The following is a 19068-nucleotide window of genomic DNA, read 5'->3' as shown; positions in this document are numbered from 1 at the left end:
GGCACACTTTTGCTCGGTCCGGTGCTTTCCGAGTGCGGAGAAATCACGCTACGCATAGCGGACGTCCCAGTTTAGCAGGCGACGTGCTGCACACAACTAACAAGGGACACACGGTAATGGATCGCCGTACAAACGTACGTGCAAACATCGACAGCCGCATGAGTCGTCCGTCCGCTGTGCCGCGATGTCAACCACTATAGTTGACATAGTTCCAATATGATTCTACGGTAACGCCAGTAGTGGGCACTTTTGGTAACCACTGACGTCATCACATATATTTCTTTCTAGCTAGCTGTGGCGCAGGTCAGGCAATGAATATACCACATAGTTACGCTGCGTTCCTGACAGTGCGCGTTTAGAATCCATCGAACGTGCATCACATCCGGGCGTATTGTTCGTGCGATCTCGCCTATCTCACCCTTTCGCCAGCGTCAGTTTACTGCCGGCAGCAACGATTGCACGAAGGCGGTCCTCGAGGTGGCGAAATAATGCGCTCGTCGCCGACGCCGCATTTTGAACAGGAGTTGCGGCTCCGTAAACTCCAACAAAAAAAAGGAGTATTTGGGGTGTCTTTTTGCCACCCAACAATAATGTCACCTATCTCGCAGGCTTTCTTTGCGTTATCATCGCGCGCCCGGTGCTTCCCCAATCGCGAACGACATGTGGCTCTCAGCATGACATAGCATTCGTGATAGGAAAGTAGCCAGCGCGCAGTTTTCGAGAAAGGAAAGGCAAGCAACCCCTACGATGATCGCTGCGTGGCTGATAAGACGCTGCAGATACTCCCGTTTGCCTTAGAGTGTCGACCGGTGATAACAGGGGCAAAAGTGTATACAGTGAACTCCCGTTAAGACGAACTCGGTTAAGACGAATTCTCGCTTATGCCGAACAACAGAGAACCGTTTGCTTGGTTTCCCATAGACTCAATGCAAAAAAAATTCGCTTAAGACGAACCGTCCAACTGTACTCTTCTGTTAAGACGAACTTTCGCGGTGATCGACAACGCTGGCGATTCTGCGAAACGAAAACTGAAGTCTTGGTGGGGCATTCAGGCGACCGAGAGAAGGCAAAAAAGAAAAAAAAAAGCGCTTCCCGGAGCAAAGCAAAGCAAAGACGGGAAGCGATGCGGAGGGCACAAGATAAACGAAAAAGAACGTTCAGCGAATAAAGCCGCCATCCCCCTCGCTCCCAGCCTGTGGGTGGGGGAAGTGCGGGCTTTATCAGCAAAGAAAGCAACAAAAAGAGTAGGGGGATTTACAACTGGGACCCCCAAGCCATTGCGTCCTTTTGTATTCCTCCTCCGGTCTTGTACTCCAGCTGGAGTACAAAGGGGAACAGAAGAACACAAGAGCTTGGGGCCCCTCCACCGTCGTCAGAGGGGCAAACACAAGGGGAGTGATGGAAAATAAATAAAGAAAAAGCGACAACGGGCACAAAAATTGTCTGTGCATTACAATCGAGTACGAAAGCGAAACCACGTTTACGGCGCACTACCGTCAGGGTGGTCAGGTGCATTGTCATCGCCATCACACAATGGCGGCCGAGCACATTGTGTGGTCAGCACGCGTTGGTTCGTGTAGGACCTGTGCGCATTGTACCTGTTCCCAGTGAAGCACAAATTATGATGAGCCATTTTGATTATGGAAGTGCACGACAAGGGAAGCCTATTTTGTACACTGAATATAGCTGCATCGTGTCTTTTTCGTGTGCACGAGGCTTGTGACCGTGAGTAGCGGGATGGGATATCTTCAGCTGCCCGTCGATCAGGAAAAGTTACTACGGGCCGAAAACGGGAAAATATCCGGACCTCGAAGAAAACCTTGCAGACTTGCTTAAGCAACTCAGCGTATCATGACTTTGTCACGACAACAGCACGCGACCGAGGCGTATCCAGAAGTGATCTTAGAGCCAGCGAAACAGGCTCACAAAAGAAAAGGAACTGCCAGGACAATAAATTTACATTATTTGAAGGAAAATTGCGCTTCTCTCTTTCTCCCTCTTTTTTTTTTTTTTTTGCAATCGTCAACATAGGAGCGTGCGACAGTTTTATCATTAAAATGTGGTAGCAGTATCTTCATGAAATTTTTTTTATTTTTGAACCCGCGAAATCAGCTGCTCGTACAATTCGTGTGAATACTCTGCTTGAAGGCATTTGAAGGCATAGTTTTTATCTAGATGAGCCAAATAAATGCTTTTTCTTGTCTTTTTTCCCCCATTGTAAGTCTACTCCATTCAGTGTTTTTAAGTAACATATTTGGATGCACTTGGCATGTTAGCATCTCTCTTTTTGGAGGCACTTCTGATAAGCCGAACTCCTGATAAGACGAACAGATGACCACGGTCCCTTCGAGTTCGTCTTAACGGGAGTCTACTGTATAAAGATAGCAAAAACACTAAGTTCAGGGGGTTGTAGTGCCAAAACTCCCAAACCTCCGATATGACGATGATAGTGGGGGAATCCTGATTAGCTGTGACCACCTGGGGTTCCTTAATGGGCACTGTTACATTTGACCCCTTTATAACGCAGCTGGGAAGGAATCAAATCAGCGCCCTCGTACTCACTAGTATGATGCCACAGCCGCTAAGCCACTGCCATGGTCTCTATATGGTTAAACACAACACAGGAACACCGAGGATAACGAAAAAATGGTTTATGCGAGAAACCACTAAACTATATACAGAAGTAGTGAAAGAAGCCCGACTATATAAACAAACATTCCTTGTCCACACTATCCCAAAACTAAGAAAATATTTACTGTTTCATCACTGGTTGCTGGCGTTGACGTGGCAGCTCTGGTGCTGAGGCAACGATTTGTCGCGTCCACGAAGTGCGTTGCTTCACCGGAGCACGACCATCTGTTGCACCTTCGGGTAGCTGCAGTTGCCGGTCACCACCGCGTCAGGTACTTGCATTGGCTGTACCGCTTGTCGTCTGGTGCACGACCCCCGGAGCATAGCCGCAGAACATCTGCGCGTCCTCAGGAGAAGGGTGTCGCTGATGCACGCTGGTCGCCCTCCTAGTCACACCTCCCAGGTCACAGTACAATGCTGCGAAGGCTGGGGCACATTTCCAGGAGCTGTGCTGGTGGACCTCAGGCGAACGCCTTGCCACGACCACCACTCGTCCGCGCCTCTGGCCGTTCCAAGCGCGCTCTGCCTTCCTTCTCCTCCTTGCCGGCCACGTCGCCTCTCGTGCCCGATCTTCTCCCTCTTCTTCTTTGCGTTCTTTTTTCAATTCTCTTTCAATGTATGGTCTTTCTTTATTCTATATTTCTTCGTTTGATATCTGTCTTTTCTCTCATTTCTTCTTCCTCTTCTTCTCCCTCTTCTACCACAAGTCGGCAAATTCATGACAGCCAGCAAGGCTTCTTTTTGTTGTTTGTTTTTCTAATACAGTGATACCACATAAAGAAAAGGAAAGAAAAAGTTTATTCAACATGTGAATTGAGTCTAAGCCATTAAGTCACAAGCTCCCCTAAATACAGCACAGTCATGCACTTCCTGGCAAGTACAGGTATTCTTTTGTGCGATAACAAATTTTGTGCTGATAGCATACAAGTGTACTGTTTTCAACATAAATATGTAGAAAAGATATTCCAAAAGCCAGGGGAATTCATCTTAAAACTTTCAATCACCAGCTTTACACAACATGAAAACATAACAAGAGATAGACGTTTCGCCACCTATACGGGTGGCATCATCAGTACACTAATATGTAGTAAAATAGTACACTAATATGTACACTAATATGTAGTAAAATAAAGGTTACTGGTGGAAAAAAATCACCTCTCTTGATTATTTGGTATTCGATTTGTATTCGAAGCTATGTATTTGTATTCGATTTGTATTAGAAAATTTTGATATTCGCACACCCATAGACAAAAGGCAATGTTGTAATCCAATCTTGGTGTTCAGCCAACATGTACATTGCTAGCATGTCGGTAATGGTTCGGTTCATCCACTCCGTCAAGCCATTCGTCTGTGGATGGCAAGCTGTGGTTAGCTTATGTTTGGTCGAGCAAGACGTCAGGATGCCATTGATGACCTTGAAATGAAACTGTCTGCCACGGTCGGTCAAGAGCTGGCGTGGTGCCCCGTGTTGAAGGATGACATTATGAAGCAAGAAGTCGGCTACGTCGGTCGCGCAGCTGGTTCGAAGTGCGCAAGTAATTGCAAACCGTGTAGCATAGTCCATGGCAACGGCGATCCATTGATTTCCCGAAACAGACGTAGGAAACGGACCAAGCAAGTCGAGGCCGACACGATGAAATGGCTCATATGGGGTGTCGAGTGATTGAAGACGGCCATCAGGCGGGAGTGTTGACTTCTTCCGGCGCTGACAAAGGTCGCACGAGGTCACGTAACGGCGTACCAACCTATATATTCCTAGCCAGTAGAAACGACGGCGTGCACGATCGTAGGTGCGGGAAAATCCGAGGTGCTCCGCTGTCTGCACATCATGAAGCTGGGCCAGAACACTCGAACGAAGGTGTGCCAGAATCACAAGCAAGAGGTCAGGACCGTCAGGTATCAAACTGCGACGAAGCAAGGTGCCATCACGTAGCACGAAGGGAGGAATCAGGAGTCGGTGAGTTGAGGCAGTCAATGATCTTGTGGAGAGTCTGGTCGTGGCGTTGCTCAGCAGACATGTTGAAGAGGTCAGTTACTGCGAGCACAGATAGAATGGTATAATTTGCCGAACGTTCCGGTGGGTCTACGGGATAACGGGACAGGCAGTCGGCGTCCTGATGCAAGCGGCCAGACTTTTAGACAACAGTGTACGTGTACTCTTGAAGTCATAATGCCCAATGACCAAGGTGACTAGTGGGATCCTTAAGAGAAGACAGCCAGCAGAGGGTGTGGTGATCACTGACAACGGTGAAGGGCTTGCCGTACAGATAAGGAGGAAATTTCCCGATGGCCCAAACAAGAGTGAGGCCCTCTCTCTCTGTTATTGAATACAGTTGTCAACCGTTTATTCAGACCCGGCGGGAACCGCCGAAAAGTCCAAATAATCGGGAGTCAAAAAAAAAAAGGATTCACCAGAAAGAAGCACTTTTATTAGCCCAGTGGCTGGAAAAAAATGTTAATGCGCTTCTGTACAAATGCACGCTTACGCGCCACTAAGTAGGCCTGTATTTCAGCCTATGTTTGGCCACTCCTGTAGGTCGGCAATAGCACTGTAACGGCCTCCGCTAAATCCCCATTTGATGGCCGTGGTGGGGGAGGCGCGCCACCATGACCGTCACTGTCCACATGCGCTGATTCGAGTAGCTGACGGATGATCTCAACACCTAACTAGGCGAGAACTCCCGAGCAACATCGGATTGAGGTCGGCCGCCTTCCACCTGGCGAATAATCGCTGCTTTTTTTGCCATCGTCAGGGCCTTGTAGTTGCCGGATTTCTTTAGTTCCGACGGCACACATGGAACGGGTGGGAACCGTTTCGGCAGATCAGGCCTCGCATGCCAAGCAACAAACAAGGGAGCGAGACACGAAGCGTGGGACACCTATCAGGCCTAGCCACAGAAACATCTGACCGCGTAAACCCTCAATTGCCAAAAGGGGACAAGGGAACGACGTTGGGCTAGTTGGTGCTGCAGTGCTCGAGTTGTCGTTCTCTCTTCGTCCAAGTTAGAATCAGCGTCGTGCTCATACGTGCTGTCATTCGCCTGAAACGCCGCACTGAACTGACTCCTAGCTTGGCTTGATCTGGCCTGCTGTTCGGCCGCGGTAGCCGTTCAACGAATATTTCACTGGCTAAAGCCAAAAGGCAACCGTTATGTGCAGCCAAGAAACGTGGCCTTCGAGATCGGCAATTTCTGCGTGGTTTTGAAACTGGCACGATAACGTTTCAGGTCTGGCAACCTAGCAAAATAATGTAAACATCGCTGACAGCTTGTCACGGCGTTTAACGTCGCACTCGATCGGCCGGCTGGAGTCCGAAAAATCGAACGGCGCACTGTGGGGCATCCAAATTTTCGGTCGCGAGTTTACATTACTTCAATGGGATGAGTGGCGGTGCCACGAAGGTGTCCGAATACACAAGCATGTCCGAATTTTCAGCGTCCGAATAAACGGTCGGCGACTGTAATTCCGTTCAGCTGCGGCAAAAACACGGCTGGCGTATGCAATAACGCAATCCTGACCACATTGATTTCGGCCGAGAACAGCACCGATGCCACGACCACTGGCATCGGTACGTACTTCGGTGGGTGCAGAGTCATCGAAACGAGCCAACACAGGGGGTGATGTGAGTAGGTCGACGAGATGAGAAAAAGCCAATGCTTGGGCAGGACTACGGGTAAACAGCACTAAAACGGTACAAAGAAAGAAGAGACGGGACCAAGCACTGACTGACAGCAACGAGTTTTTATTTCGCCACAGCGGAATATATACTCTCGGAAAAACGAATACAATGAACAAAAATATATGATGAAGCTCTCTTAGATGCGCGAAGGTTACATTCAATGGTCTAGAAAATCATGCTCTTTCTTGAGCAGGTCTATGGAAGCCATGCTAACAGATGATTCATTGCCCGCGTGGATCACATGGGCCTCGTAGATTTCCCTGGTGCACTGGTTCTTGCGTCTTTTTAGTATTTTTGTTTGGTCGCAGCGTGGCATGCACCTGCATTTCATGCAACGTAGGGCAAGGTTGCTGCCAGGTGCCTGTTCCTGTTTTCATTGTGCATGCATGCCCTACATTGCATGAAATGCAGGTGCACGCCACACTTCGACCAAACAAAAATACTAAAAAGACACAAGAAGCAGTGCACCAGGGAAATCTACGAGGCCCACGTGATCCACACACACAATGAATCATCTGTTAGCATGGCTTCCATAGACCTGCTCAAGAAAGAGCATGATTATCTAGACCATTGAATGTAATCTTCGTGCATGTAAGAGAGCTTCATCGTATACTTTTGTTCATTGTATTCATTTTTTGGAGAGTATGTATTCCGCTGCGGCGAAATAAAAACTCGTTGTTGTCTGTCAGCGCTTGGTCCCGTCCCTTCTTTCTTTGTCCCGTTCTAGCGCTGTTTACCCGTAGTTCAGTACGTACAGTGCTTGTCAAATGAAACCCGAACACCGGCAAGCATTCGCAGTGGTATAGTGCGCGCCATCCAGTTATCACCATGGACAGGCGCGCACATGCGCAGTGTGGTCAAACCGGATGCGCACCTGTCAATGGTGATAAGTATACGATGCGAAGGCTTGCCGCTGTTCGGGTTTCATTTGACGAGCACTGTACCCACAAGCCCGCACACTGTATCAGTTTTGGTGGGACCCCAAGAGAAGGGGACGTCCTTTTTAAGAAGGCATGTGAGGGGCTGCGCAATCGCAGCAAAATCTTTAACAAAGCGACTAAAATACAAGCATAGGCAAAAAAAGGAGCGAATGTCCTCGGAAGAACGTGGAGTGGGGAAGTTCGTAACGGCACACATTTTTGCAGGGTCAGGCCGTACACCCGCGGCATCAACAAGATGGCCAGGCACGGTGATCTCGCGGCAGCCAAAGCGGCATTTTTAAGAGTTGAGCTGAAGACCTGCAGTATGAAATACTTGCAAAACAGCTGACAAGTGTTGCAGGTGGCTTGTGAACATAGGTGAGAAAACGACGACATCATCGAGGTAGCAGAGGCATGTGGACCATTTGAAACCTCGAAGTAGGGAGTCCATCACGCGCTCAAATGTTGCAGGCACATTACACAACCCAAAGGGCACGACGTTAAACTGGTAGAGCCTATCCGGTATAACAAAGGCCGTCTTCTCCCAATCATTTTCATTGACAGCAATTTGCCAATAGCCTGAGTGAAGGTCTATGGAAGAAAAGTACCGGGCGCCATGAAGAGAGTCAAGGGCGTCGTCCATTCATGGCAAAGGGTAGACGTCTTTCTTGGTGATCTTGTTAAGGTGCCGATAGTCGACGCAGAACCGCCAGGTGTTGTCTTTCTTCTTTACAAGAACCACAGGGGACACCCAAGGATTCGAAGATGGCTCGATGATGTCCTTAGCGAGCATCTTGTCGACTTCCGTTTGAATGACACCGCGCTCAGTCGCAGAGACACGGTAATGACGTCAATGAATGGGTCTTGCATCCCCAGTATCAATACAGTGGGTTACCAGAGATGTTTGGCCAAGTTGGGGTGAAGCGAGATCGAAAACGTCATGGTATGACGCCAACAAAAGGAGGCGTAGTTCCTTGCTTTGAGAAGGGGAAAGATCCAGGGCTATCATGTCGTCGAACAGGCCATCAAGTGTTGCGCTAGCAGCAGGGCTTCCTGAAGCTGGCTGTGGAGTATCAATGGCCAGGGCCACAGGTTCGTGTGCGTCTCAAGGAGGTATACCTTCAGGAAGCAACTGTGCGCAACGTCCAAAGTTGAGTACAGGTATGCGTGCTCAGTTCGCAGAAACAGTCACAAGTGAGTGAGGCGGAGCTACACATCGCGTCAGAAGAACGTCCAAGGAAGGGGTAATCAGGTAGTTGCCATCACGTACAGGAGGGTCTGGGGTACATGCTGTATTTACAATATTGACACAATCACAGGGATTGGGGCAGCAACCAAGATGGCGAAACCGCAACGAACCTGTCCTCCTCTTTTTCGTCCTTTAGGTAAGTGGCACATAACAATATTACATCTGGCACCGTGACACCTGTATACAGGACGCGTATGTTTGTGAAGCATGAAAGTTACTTTCAGTGCAGTTCTAAGCAGAGGCGTGGCTGTGTGGAAGAACACCTGCTTGCCACGCAGATGGCCTGGGTTCGATTCTCACTCAGACCCAACATATTTATTATTTATTTTATTTGCAGCTTTCTTGATTTTTCGGTCACAGACAAGATGATGATTTTTCGCTCACAATCAACGACGCCGACACCGGAATTTCTGCGAAAACGAGCTCTTTAACACTATCATGTTAAAATTCGAACTTTAGCACTCGCGAGCTCGAAAGGGCAGGGCCTTTGCGGGGGTATTTGCCGCAAGACAAACCCGGATGTGCTGGTGGAAGGAATTACAAAAAAGCTCTTCTGGATAAAGGTGCATGCATAAAGTATATTTGAGGAAAAGTGTCAACGTGTTCCCACCATTCACGTGCTCTTCCGTGGATGCGAAGCACAAAAAGTTCGATACTGTTCCATATATCTATTGCTATGGCGTTCACAGATTTCATTCCGTGATGTCCAGAAACAAAAGCGACAGACATTCTGGCGGCACGTGTGTAGTTACAGTCGAACCCGTTTATAACGAACTCGAAAGTGCCGCCAAAAATGGTCGTTATATCAGTAGTTCGTTGTAAGTGGACTCGCCCTCAAAAACGTGCAATTAGCGACCAAACCGCTTTCTTTTTCTGCGCATTTTTATTGAAAAGTGCTAACAACCCCTTCAGTGTCACGTTAAGCCTTTTCCCTCTGTGGAGCGGCGCCCGCAGTGTGCACGAGTGAATTAAAACGCCTTTGCAGTGAACTGACACCGTTTTACTGAACCGTGGTTCCGCCACATGGAGCCAATCATCCCTGGCTAGTTGCATGCAGCTCGTCACCTACATGGCTCACGCCATCACTGCAGGGCCGCTTGCTGTATTACGTGCATTTATGCGTTCTTCGTGCCCGCTTCCCTTCAGACAGCATTTTGCAAGCAACGCGCACTCTACGTGTCCGCGATGTTCTGACGGTCCTGCACGACGAGGTGTGGCGCACTTGGGCTGTCGCCTAATCAATCACGCAGTATACGCTCGCTGTAAGTGCATCAATGTTTCTCGGTGCCCGTGCCGCTCAACACGAGCGAGCTACTTTCGTTTCCACGAAGCGACGCACAGTTTATCTCGCACAGCGCGGCGAACTTGCGACCGGCAGCATCGCACTTGTACTGCTTGTACTGCTATCAATCCAAACAGTTTATGCCACACGCGCAGCCGAGCAGATATCTACAGATGACTGCGATATAAGGTTGTCGGCTATAAGTCATAACTGCACGTTAATCGCCGGCCGCCACATCGCCTTCGCTCTCTTCTGATGCTTATCCGTGAAGGCATCGCCGCAATCACGCGGAAGTTGTAATCATGGATCGACCGGTCTCTGCCATTAGTACCGAAAAGACGAAAGAAATTTGCGGCACATTGTGGCGCCGACGCAGTGAACTTTTATGCACCGAAAAGTTATCGCGGTCATCGCTTATGGCATTTTATGACTTCTTGCTTTCCAAGGCATAGCTATAAGTTCCTCGTAAGCGGTCGTAGCTGCAGAGAGCGGCGCCAGAAAAGGTTGCCGTGCGAAAAGCTGACCGCAAGGCTTCATGCTGCCTCTTATTTCTTTCTTTTTTTAATTCGTCACTGCCATTCTGCCACTGAAGAAACGCCTGGAAAGTGAGCGACCTCGCTCGCAGCATCCGAAATGAGCGTGCGGTGCTCACCGATCTAGAGTATCTTCGTCGCGAGTGAACTGGTGCGGGGCACGCGCGTGTGCACTCTTCTCTCGTGATTTAGAAGCCCTGTTTTAACTTTTTTTTTCTCTTCGTATGAGTCATATTTTTACCGCGACCGTGTCTGAAGCGTTCATTGTAAAAGTAGGAGGCTTTGAAAAATGTTCACTATATGTGGATGCAATTTCATTGGGTAGCATGGGAAAATCGTAAGTGCACCAAAATATGGTCGTTATAACCGATAGATCATTATATCTGGGATCGTTATAAGTGGATTTGACTGTATTAGTAAGAATTGCTTTAATTACGCGCCGTGCGACGCTTGAAGTGAGCTATCAGCAGCGTTTCCGGAATCACCGCCACACTTTCTCACTACCAATTGCCCTACACGTCACCAGCCTCTGCCGTCGAGCCGCCTTGCACAACAGAAGCTGCAATCCTTACTGCAGTCACTAACCAGAATGGCTTGCAGTGGTGAACTTCGTCGTCATCTGTTTGCCGTAAGCTCTAATAGGAGGTGTGAAACAGAATTAGTGCCACCACTGCTGTTGCAGTGATTATCTCACACCTTCAAACCAGTGCTGTCGTACGCCGATCAAGTTGCTGCGATAGTGGATCCCACAGTCAGTTCCACTGCAATACAAACGTGCTATGTGGTGAAGCATACCAAAAACTACAAGGGGTTGCTGCCATGGGACATACCGGGCCTCCAACCACACACTTTTCTTTTTGAATGCGCAAGCACTTCTATGCCGACTCAACGAGAAAAGTGTCCGCCCATCTGTCTACGTGTCACAAAAAACTATCGCCGCCATAAAGAAATAAATGTGTATAAAAGAAAGCAGGTGCTCACTACGATGCTTCGGTATGGACCCGCACCCATGCTTGCAAAATACTATGCACATACGTGACCTGCACGAATGCCTTGTACCCGTTGTGCAGGACAAATGCAACAAGAGGAAGGTTAATGAAGTGCAATTAAAGCCCCCATTTGCAAGACAAGGTGTCAGGCCGACAGGGAGGACTGCCCACATCACGAAAATGCAAACTCTGCAAAACTTTTCATGCCAAACATGTGTTTCAATGGTCCTGGGACGTGTGTGCCGTGAGATAGTGTTCCATGACACGAACATCAGTGCTGAAACGCTGACGAGTGCTCAAGATGCCATGCCAATGTATCCTGAAAACAGTGTCCTAGGGATGCACAATACGCCTACGCACAATTCCCAAAGAAGAATGTTTTCCTGGAGGGGTGTGCATTTCGATGACCCATACCCGAAATGGTGGTTGGGTCCGCAGACCCCCATTTGAGAAACACTCGAGTGCTCATATGCTCATGGTGTCAGCAAGAGTCATCAGCAACTCAACGGTGCTCAACTCACCTAGGGCCATAAGTCCTCACTGACAAAGCAATCTTTTGACAACACACCCAAATCACAGAATAGTGACTACAGTCAAACCCCGCTACAACGAAATTGACGGTGCTCGGAAAAAAGTTCGTTGAAGCCAACATTTCGTTGTAGTGAAATTGAAAAAAATACAGCCGACCTGAGATAGTACCCCAACAGAGAAACTTTTATTTCCAAATTTCAAAAAGTGTCTGCTGCTTCCTTTGTTTCCCCAGCAGCGTCATGATGTGATTCTCATATATGCATAGCGACGCCACGGGGAAAAGCACACAGAAACAACGGCTTCCGCGAACGAACCAAACAGAGGCGCGGGCCCGCAACACAAACTGCACAGTTGCACTAATACGCTAACACTAGCTATTCGCCAACAAGGCCGAGATGCAGGCACGCTATCGCGGAGCATTGACTTACGCCTTATTCTATGCTATTCTTATCATCCACCACTCGCGGCTGGCTGATCCCGTTGATAATGCGGACAAATTGTTGCTCCGACCACCAGTCGCACTGGCCAAGCGCGAAAAGCATTGGCATTGGAAAAGGCGCCGTTTTGCGATTGCACCCCAGGGCTGCTTGCGTTGATAACGCGGATGTACCATCGCTCTGACCACTAGCGAAGTGCAAAAAGCACGAAAAGCATTGGAAAGGCATTGGAAAAGGAATCGTTCCACGATTGCACCCCAGTGTGGACAACTGAGCTTTGGCTTCGGACTGTCTGCGGCTAAGAAGCAACTGAAGCCAATTGCGAAAGCAGGGCAGTCTGATCGCCGTCGCTATCAAGCAATGGCGACTCCCATGCTCGGTCAACAGCGGCGGTTTCTGGTGGTGCCAACACGAGATTTAGACGTGAAAGTCGTATTTTTATGTTCTAAAATGCACCAAAATGTTTTAAGATTGTGTTTATTGCACGGTTAAATTTTTGAGCCTTGAATTACATCGTCAAATTTCATTGAAACGGAACGGCAGCAGAAAAAGTGTTTGTTGTGGTGAGCATACAGTAAAACCTCGGTAATTTGTACTCGGTTAATTGGGAATCCCGGATAATTTGTATTATTTGCGCGGTCCCAAATTTTTACATGTAAATTTAACCGGATAATTGGTGCGGCCAGTCTGCGACTTCCCGGTTAATTGGCACACTTGGCCGCGACTTCCAAGATATGCAAAGGGTGTTGCGAATCTCGGAGGCTGTAACTAAAACATGCATTTTTTTTTTTTTGATGTACGGATCTCGAAGGCCATGTTTTTTTTTACCGGAAATACGTCGTAGACGCCATGTTTTAGCAATTGCCAGGCGGTGATGCGTGCGGTTGCGATCATGATCATCATCATCTCAACAGCAATGTTAGCCACTCTAGCGAAGTGAATGTTTTGTGGAGTCTTTGTGCCATTTGGATGTCGGCTGGCGAGCATTGTGCGATTCGGTGCGACTGCTCCATTTGTCTCCTGTCTCCGCTTGAGTGTCTTCCCTGTGAATTAGTTGACTGAGGTGTGCTTGGAAGGAAGATGCCGAAGTACAAGAGCTTGTCCCTGCACGAAAAGGTGTGCTTAATTGAAGAGGCCAGCAAGTCGACGGCGTCGAAAACGGCTCTCGCCGAAAAGCACCACGTGCCTCTGTCAACGCTGTGCAACATCATCAAGAATAAGGAGAAAATTCTCGATGCTTACAGCAAGACGCACTCGTCAAAGCGTACACGAGTACGCCCGCCTACGTACGCCGACGTTGAAGCAGCTCTGATCGACTGGCTGCAGAAAGCCAACGCAGCACACCTTCCTGTGAATGGGACCATATTGCGTGAGAAGGCCAACCAGCTGGCGCTGCAACTTGGACATTCTGAGTTTAAATGCAGCAATGGATGGTTTTGCCGATTTAAGGAGCGCAGCAACCTGACATTCGTGACTGTTTGTGGCGAGAGTGGCAGTGCGGATCAGTCTGTTGTCGACGGCTGGAAGCAGCACACCTTGGCTCCACTACTCGCCAAGTACGAAGCAGCAGATGTTTACAACCTTGATGAAGCTGCTCTGTTCTACAAAATGTTGCCTACGAAGACGTTCACTTTGAAGGAGGCAGACATTAAGGGGCGGAAACAGAACAAAGATAGAATCACTGTTTTGTTTGGTGCAAGCATGTGCGGTGAGCACAAGCTGCCACTGCTTGTTATTGGGAAGACAGAAAAGCCTCGTTGTTTCAAAAATGCACGACTGCCATCCAAGGATGACCTGATCTATAAAAACAACAAGAAAGCTTGGATGACGGCTGCACTCTTTGAAGAATACGTGCGGCACCTTGACCGCAAGTTTGCGGCCGCAGGGCGCAGCGTTTTGTTCGTCGTCGATAATTGCCCAGCTCACGGCGACATTCAGAACCTGCAGGCAATCAGGCTGGTCTTTCTACCCCCGAACACGACGTCGCTATCGCAGCCGATGGACCAGGGCATCATACACCATACCAGGAAAATATATCGCTACAATCTGTTGAAGCGAATGCTCCTTTGCTATGACAACGGAAAGGAGTATAACATTGACCTCCTCGGTGGTACAGTAGAACCCCGCTGTTACGTTCCTCACTGCTGCGTTTTCCCGGCTGTTACGTCGTTTTCCGCCGGTCCCGGCATAGCTCCCATAGGATACAATGTATTGGGAACCCCGCTGTTACGTCGTAACTGTCGGACCGTTCCCGTATGATACGTCGCGAAGTGCGCCCGGAGCCGACCGAGTGACTACCAAAGAGAGCGGCCATGGTGCATTTTCACGCAGCTTGGCCTCGTTTGACCGTAATATTAGCCGCATGAGAGGCGCAAGCAACAGAATCTTTCAATTGATGCAAACAAAAGCATGGCCTTCGAGATTCAAATTGCAAAGATGGCGTCTATGACGTAACTGCTCGCGAAAGCAAGGCCTTCGAGATTGGCATTTACTATTGACAAAAGCATAGCCTCTGAGATTTGCATTGCACAAACATGGCGTGTATGACGTAATTGCTTGCGAAAGCAAGGCCTTCGAGATTGGCATTCACTTCTGCCATCGCGTTGGCGTAGACTCATCATCATCGTTATTTGTCGGAGAACGAGCTGGTTGGAGCTCGCATGGTCGTGCGTGCGGTTCGCGGTCGGACTCGCCGCGCCGGTCTTGATTGCGTGTGCTTAGTTCTTTCATGCCTACAGCTGTTGGTGTTAAAAAAATCACATACGTTGATTACATTTCTGCGGATAAGGCCGTCCTAAGCTCCGCGTTTCTATCCATCGACTAGATCACGGCTGAGCGCGCCAATTTTCGTGCTGCTTGTAAGAATTGAAATAAAATTCTGTACCACTAAATATTTTGCCGTTTTTCCTGTTTTTCGGCTCTTACGTTTCCCGTCTCTTACGTTTATTTCCTACGGTCCCTTCAAAAATGTATCAGCGGGGTTCTACTGTATTTGCCTCATTGTTCACGCATGGAGGCAGGTGGAGGCCACCGTTATTCGACGGTGTTTTGAGCACGCCGGTTTTGTGAAAGAAGAGGCAACCTCCGCTGAGTTTGCTGTCACCGCTGTCACTTGCCCGTTTGATGAAGAAGGGGAGACTCTCTGCGCTCGATATGAGGCTTTGCACGCGGACGAGGAGTGCACTCCAATCGGATTCTCCGAGTACGCAAATGTCGAGTGCACAGTGCAGACGTGTTACGCCGACATCGACAGCGAGATAGCTGCGAGATCGACCGATTCGGCCTCTAATGTTGACAGCGATGACGAGCCCTCCCGAGCACCCCCTTTGGCGGATGTCATCGATGCCTTGAGTGTTGTGCGCAGCTTCGTCGAGTGCAACGGCGGCGAGGCTGAGATGCTGCGCCTCATTGACAGGCTGGAAAATATGACTTTCAGTGCTGGGAACTACCGAACGCGTCAGTCACGCATGGAGGAATTTTTCTCCAAGTAGGCTGACTTGCCACAATAAAGGTGTGACTTCCGTACATCACGTTTTCTGGCTGATTTCTTTGATTTCGCGTTGTTTCGGATAATTGGGAATCCCGCTTAATTGGGATATTTTTCTCGGTCCCGAGGCCTTCGAATTAACGAGGTTTTACTGTACTTATGCATCGACTCCTATGGACTGTTGATGGGGAACCGAGAATTTTTCATTGTACCAGACAATTCGTTGAAGCGGCGTTCGTTGTAGCGGGGTTCGACTGCATAGGTCTCGCATGGCAAAGCCTTTCATTGCAGAAATAAATGAAATCACTATGCCCCTTAAAACTTGCAAAAAGATTGCCTTGGATGACAGCAGCCAAAATTGCATGTTCCTATGCAAATGCTGTACTAGAGATAAGCAACCCTATGATACTTGGGGCTCATCTAGAGTATCACTGCCTCCCCTGATGAGTGAACCACGTATGTATTTGGACTGCGCTTTCATGCCAATGCTTTTGACCTTATCTCACCTAAGCAGGGAAGCATGGAACAGCTGTGTGCATGTAGAATACAGGGCATTTAAATGAGCCAGTTTATCAGGCCGGACCCGTCACAGTGGTCTAGTGGTCGTGGGAGCGCATCCTGGCTGTGGCGGCCACATTTTCAATGGAGGCAAAAATGCTTGAGTGCCGTGTAGTACTCGGATAGAGTAGGTGCACGTTAAAGAAACCCAGGCGCTCAAAATTTCTGGAGCCCTCCACTTCGTCATCCCTCATAATCATATCGTGGTTTCCAGGACATTAAACCCCGACAAATATTACTCAGGCCAGTAACAACTATTTGCTCAGCCAGGGCCAAAATGGAATTTGTGTCCCTCTTCACTGTGCCACCAACAGGTGCTGTTACAAGACGGATTTCTTCCTGCTTGCTGAGCTACCCTTGCACTGTAGCATACTTTGCGATTCTCCTGGCATCTTCCCTGGCTGCATTGGGCAAGGGCACATAATACTCCTGCCCAATTACTCTTTCACAAAAATGCTGGTGTATGATGTGGTGTGCAAGATAGCCACCAGTGGTAAAAATGTCAGAGCACTGATCAGCTGCAACTGACCTTCCAAGTTGAGCATGGAAAAGCGGTAGCCATCCAGCCTTGGTGTGGCGGCCACAGCTGGGTTGGTCGCCATGCCAGCCGGAAAACTGCTCAGCCCATCCAGATCCTGGAAGAACAGAACTCGATGGCTCGGTTTGTTTTTTTTTATTACCAGCACTCGGCCATCCATTTCTAGGACTAATTACAGGTGAATCATGGTTAATACGAATCTTTCTGTGGTCCAGGCCAAGACCCATTAGCTCACCATGTGCTGCAGTACTGTTGCTGCAAACCGATTTTCACCCTGCAACATTGGACACGAATGCACACTGCCCCACAGCAGGGCCGTACCCAGGAATTTTTTTCGGGGGGTGTTTGTGTGTATAACGGCTAACTATGGCAACTAATGGTCGCTGTGAAGGCATGAAAGTATTTTAGTGCCACCCAAAAAGTTAAAGCATGAAAAAATTTCAGGGGGTGTCAGAACCCCCTCAACCCCCCCAGATACAAAAAGGTGCTGCTCGCACGACTGCAAGTCACGGCACGAGGAACTTGAGCGCAGCCTTGCATGCCGCCTCCGGTTTGGTGTCGCCATAGTTCACTGGTGTTATGCGGGAATGCTCACCAAGGTTGGGAAGGGGTCTCTCAATTACACACGCACGTGGCATTTCGTCTCGGTGGCACTGCTTTCATTGCACACTATGCATGCAGTACAATACTAATTTAGCACAACTTAACAAGTCCACGGCATTTCCTCCTCGCCAGGGCTCTCCCGACTTCTTAAGTTGTATCTGACTATGTGTTTCCATGTTTTTCAGTGGTACGAATATTTCTCGTGACCCCACGAGATTTGTATAATTGAGATTCTACTACAATAACAGACTCGGTGAAGACTTAATGACTGTTGATAATTTAAGCGGCAGGTGCACCACTTGCAAATGCCCCGTGACACTGTGGCAGATTGACTCTGTTTATGAGATGCTCAAGAGTAATAACGAAGAGCTGAAGAACATCAACTAGAGCCAGATAAGTGATCAAGCACAGTACGCAACCATGATTGATTATGAAGACAACACAACCCACATCTTAGCAGAGCTCCAAAGCAAACGCAGCCAACAGGCCAAAATCAATTCATTGTCACTGCAGTGATGCTACTGAGGACTTGTGATTTAGAGAAATTTTTGGAGCAGCAACAATTTCCATCTTGAAGCATTTTGGAGCAACTAATTTCACATCTATAGTACACTGGAGAAGCAAGTTGCACTTACATTCAAGCACCTGAATAACTATTATGGGGCTTTTATGAATAGCGAGAGATATTTCAATTCATTCCAAATCTCATGGCGAAAATCATCTCAGGAGCACTCCACATTTCATTCGATAATCAAAAATTAAGGGCGTCGTGCAGTTCGAGTGTTCCAGAATAACCTCTTCAGCGTTTACTTCTGACTCTAGCAAATAAAACAGAACAGTGATTCAATAAAATTGTATTTTATGAAATAACACTCTAAATACATCTAGTATGTGGTTATCAGCAGACATGGTAGGCAAACACCACGACGTACAACAGTGCCTCAATACTAAAGAGTCGCACTGTCCCTAATGCATCCCCCTAAGACAACTCCAAGGTGAAAGCCAGTTTCTTTTCCTTCTCGATCGACTGCATTGCTGGGTGCAACACGACGTCACTCAGCTGGCCTCAAAAAGCCTCCAACACTCGCTTCCCTCTCTCTGCTGGAACAACAGCGTTCTCGCAGTGCTTCCAGACTAGAGTTTGCACATGCGCCAGGTTGCCTGAAAGATGGAGATCCGCTTCCGCGAAAGTGCACACAACTACATGATTTAACAACATTGGTTTTTCTTTTACAGCGAAGTTGTATATGGCTAGGACATTCTGTCTGCACACTGAGAACTCCCTAGTGCCCTCTAGGCAGCGGTGCAAAAAAATAACTCACCTAAGACGAAGGCAAAAGTCATCTCCTCACTCGATGTATTCACCCTCCGAAAGCTTTCTGCACCTCACCTGGTTTTGCACTGCCTCCGTGATGACGTTTTTTTGCATCACTCGTGTTGACGCCACCGACGGTCAATTTTCGTGTTTGACGAGGCATCAGGCTTTTGCATTAATATTGAGTATTGAACGCTAACAGCCTGGCCGTTAACAACCTGGCATTACATGCCAAACTGGCCTCCACCATGTCACCTCGGTGCTATGCGCTAAGCAGCTTCACTCGTCATCCACCTCACAGAATGGCTGCTCAATT

At 48.4% G+C, this 19068-nt stretch overlaps 1 protein-coding gene across 2 annotated transcripts in view; it reads right to left on the bottom strand.

Annotated features, from left to right (window-relative positions):
* Positions 1 to 19068, bottom strand: part of LOC119388316 (amyloid beta A4 precursor protein-binding family B member 1-interacting protein) — a 254968-nt gene that overhangs the window by 204707 nt on the left and 31193 nt on the right. For both annotated transcript variants that reach the window (XM_037656020.2, XM_049413910.1), the window contains exon 4: positions 16826 to 16931. In XM_037656020.2, the coding sequence (XP_037511948.1) occupies positions 16826 to 16931 (106 nt within the window). The remainder of the gene's footprint in view (positions 1 to 16825; positions 16932 to 19068) is intronic.

The sequence above is a fragment of the Rhipicephalus sanguineus genome, chromosome 3 (assembly GCF_013339695.2).
Source record: "Rhipicephalus sanguineus isolate Rsan-2018 chromosome 3, BIME_Rsan_1.4, whole genome shotgun sequence".
NCBI classification, from domain to species: domain Eukaryota; kingdom Metazoa; phylum Arthropoda; class Arachnida; order Ixodida; family Ixodidae; genus Rhipicephalus; species Rhipicephalus sanguineus.
Note: the sequence above shows the minus strand (reverse complement) of the source record. Positions and strands in the feature narration are given on the sequence as shown.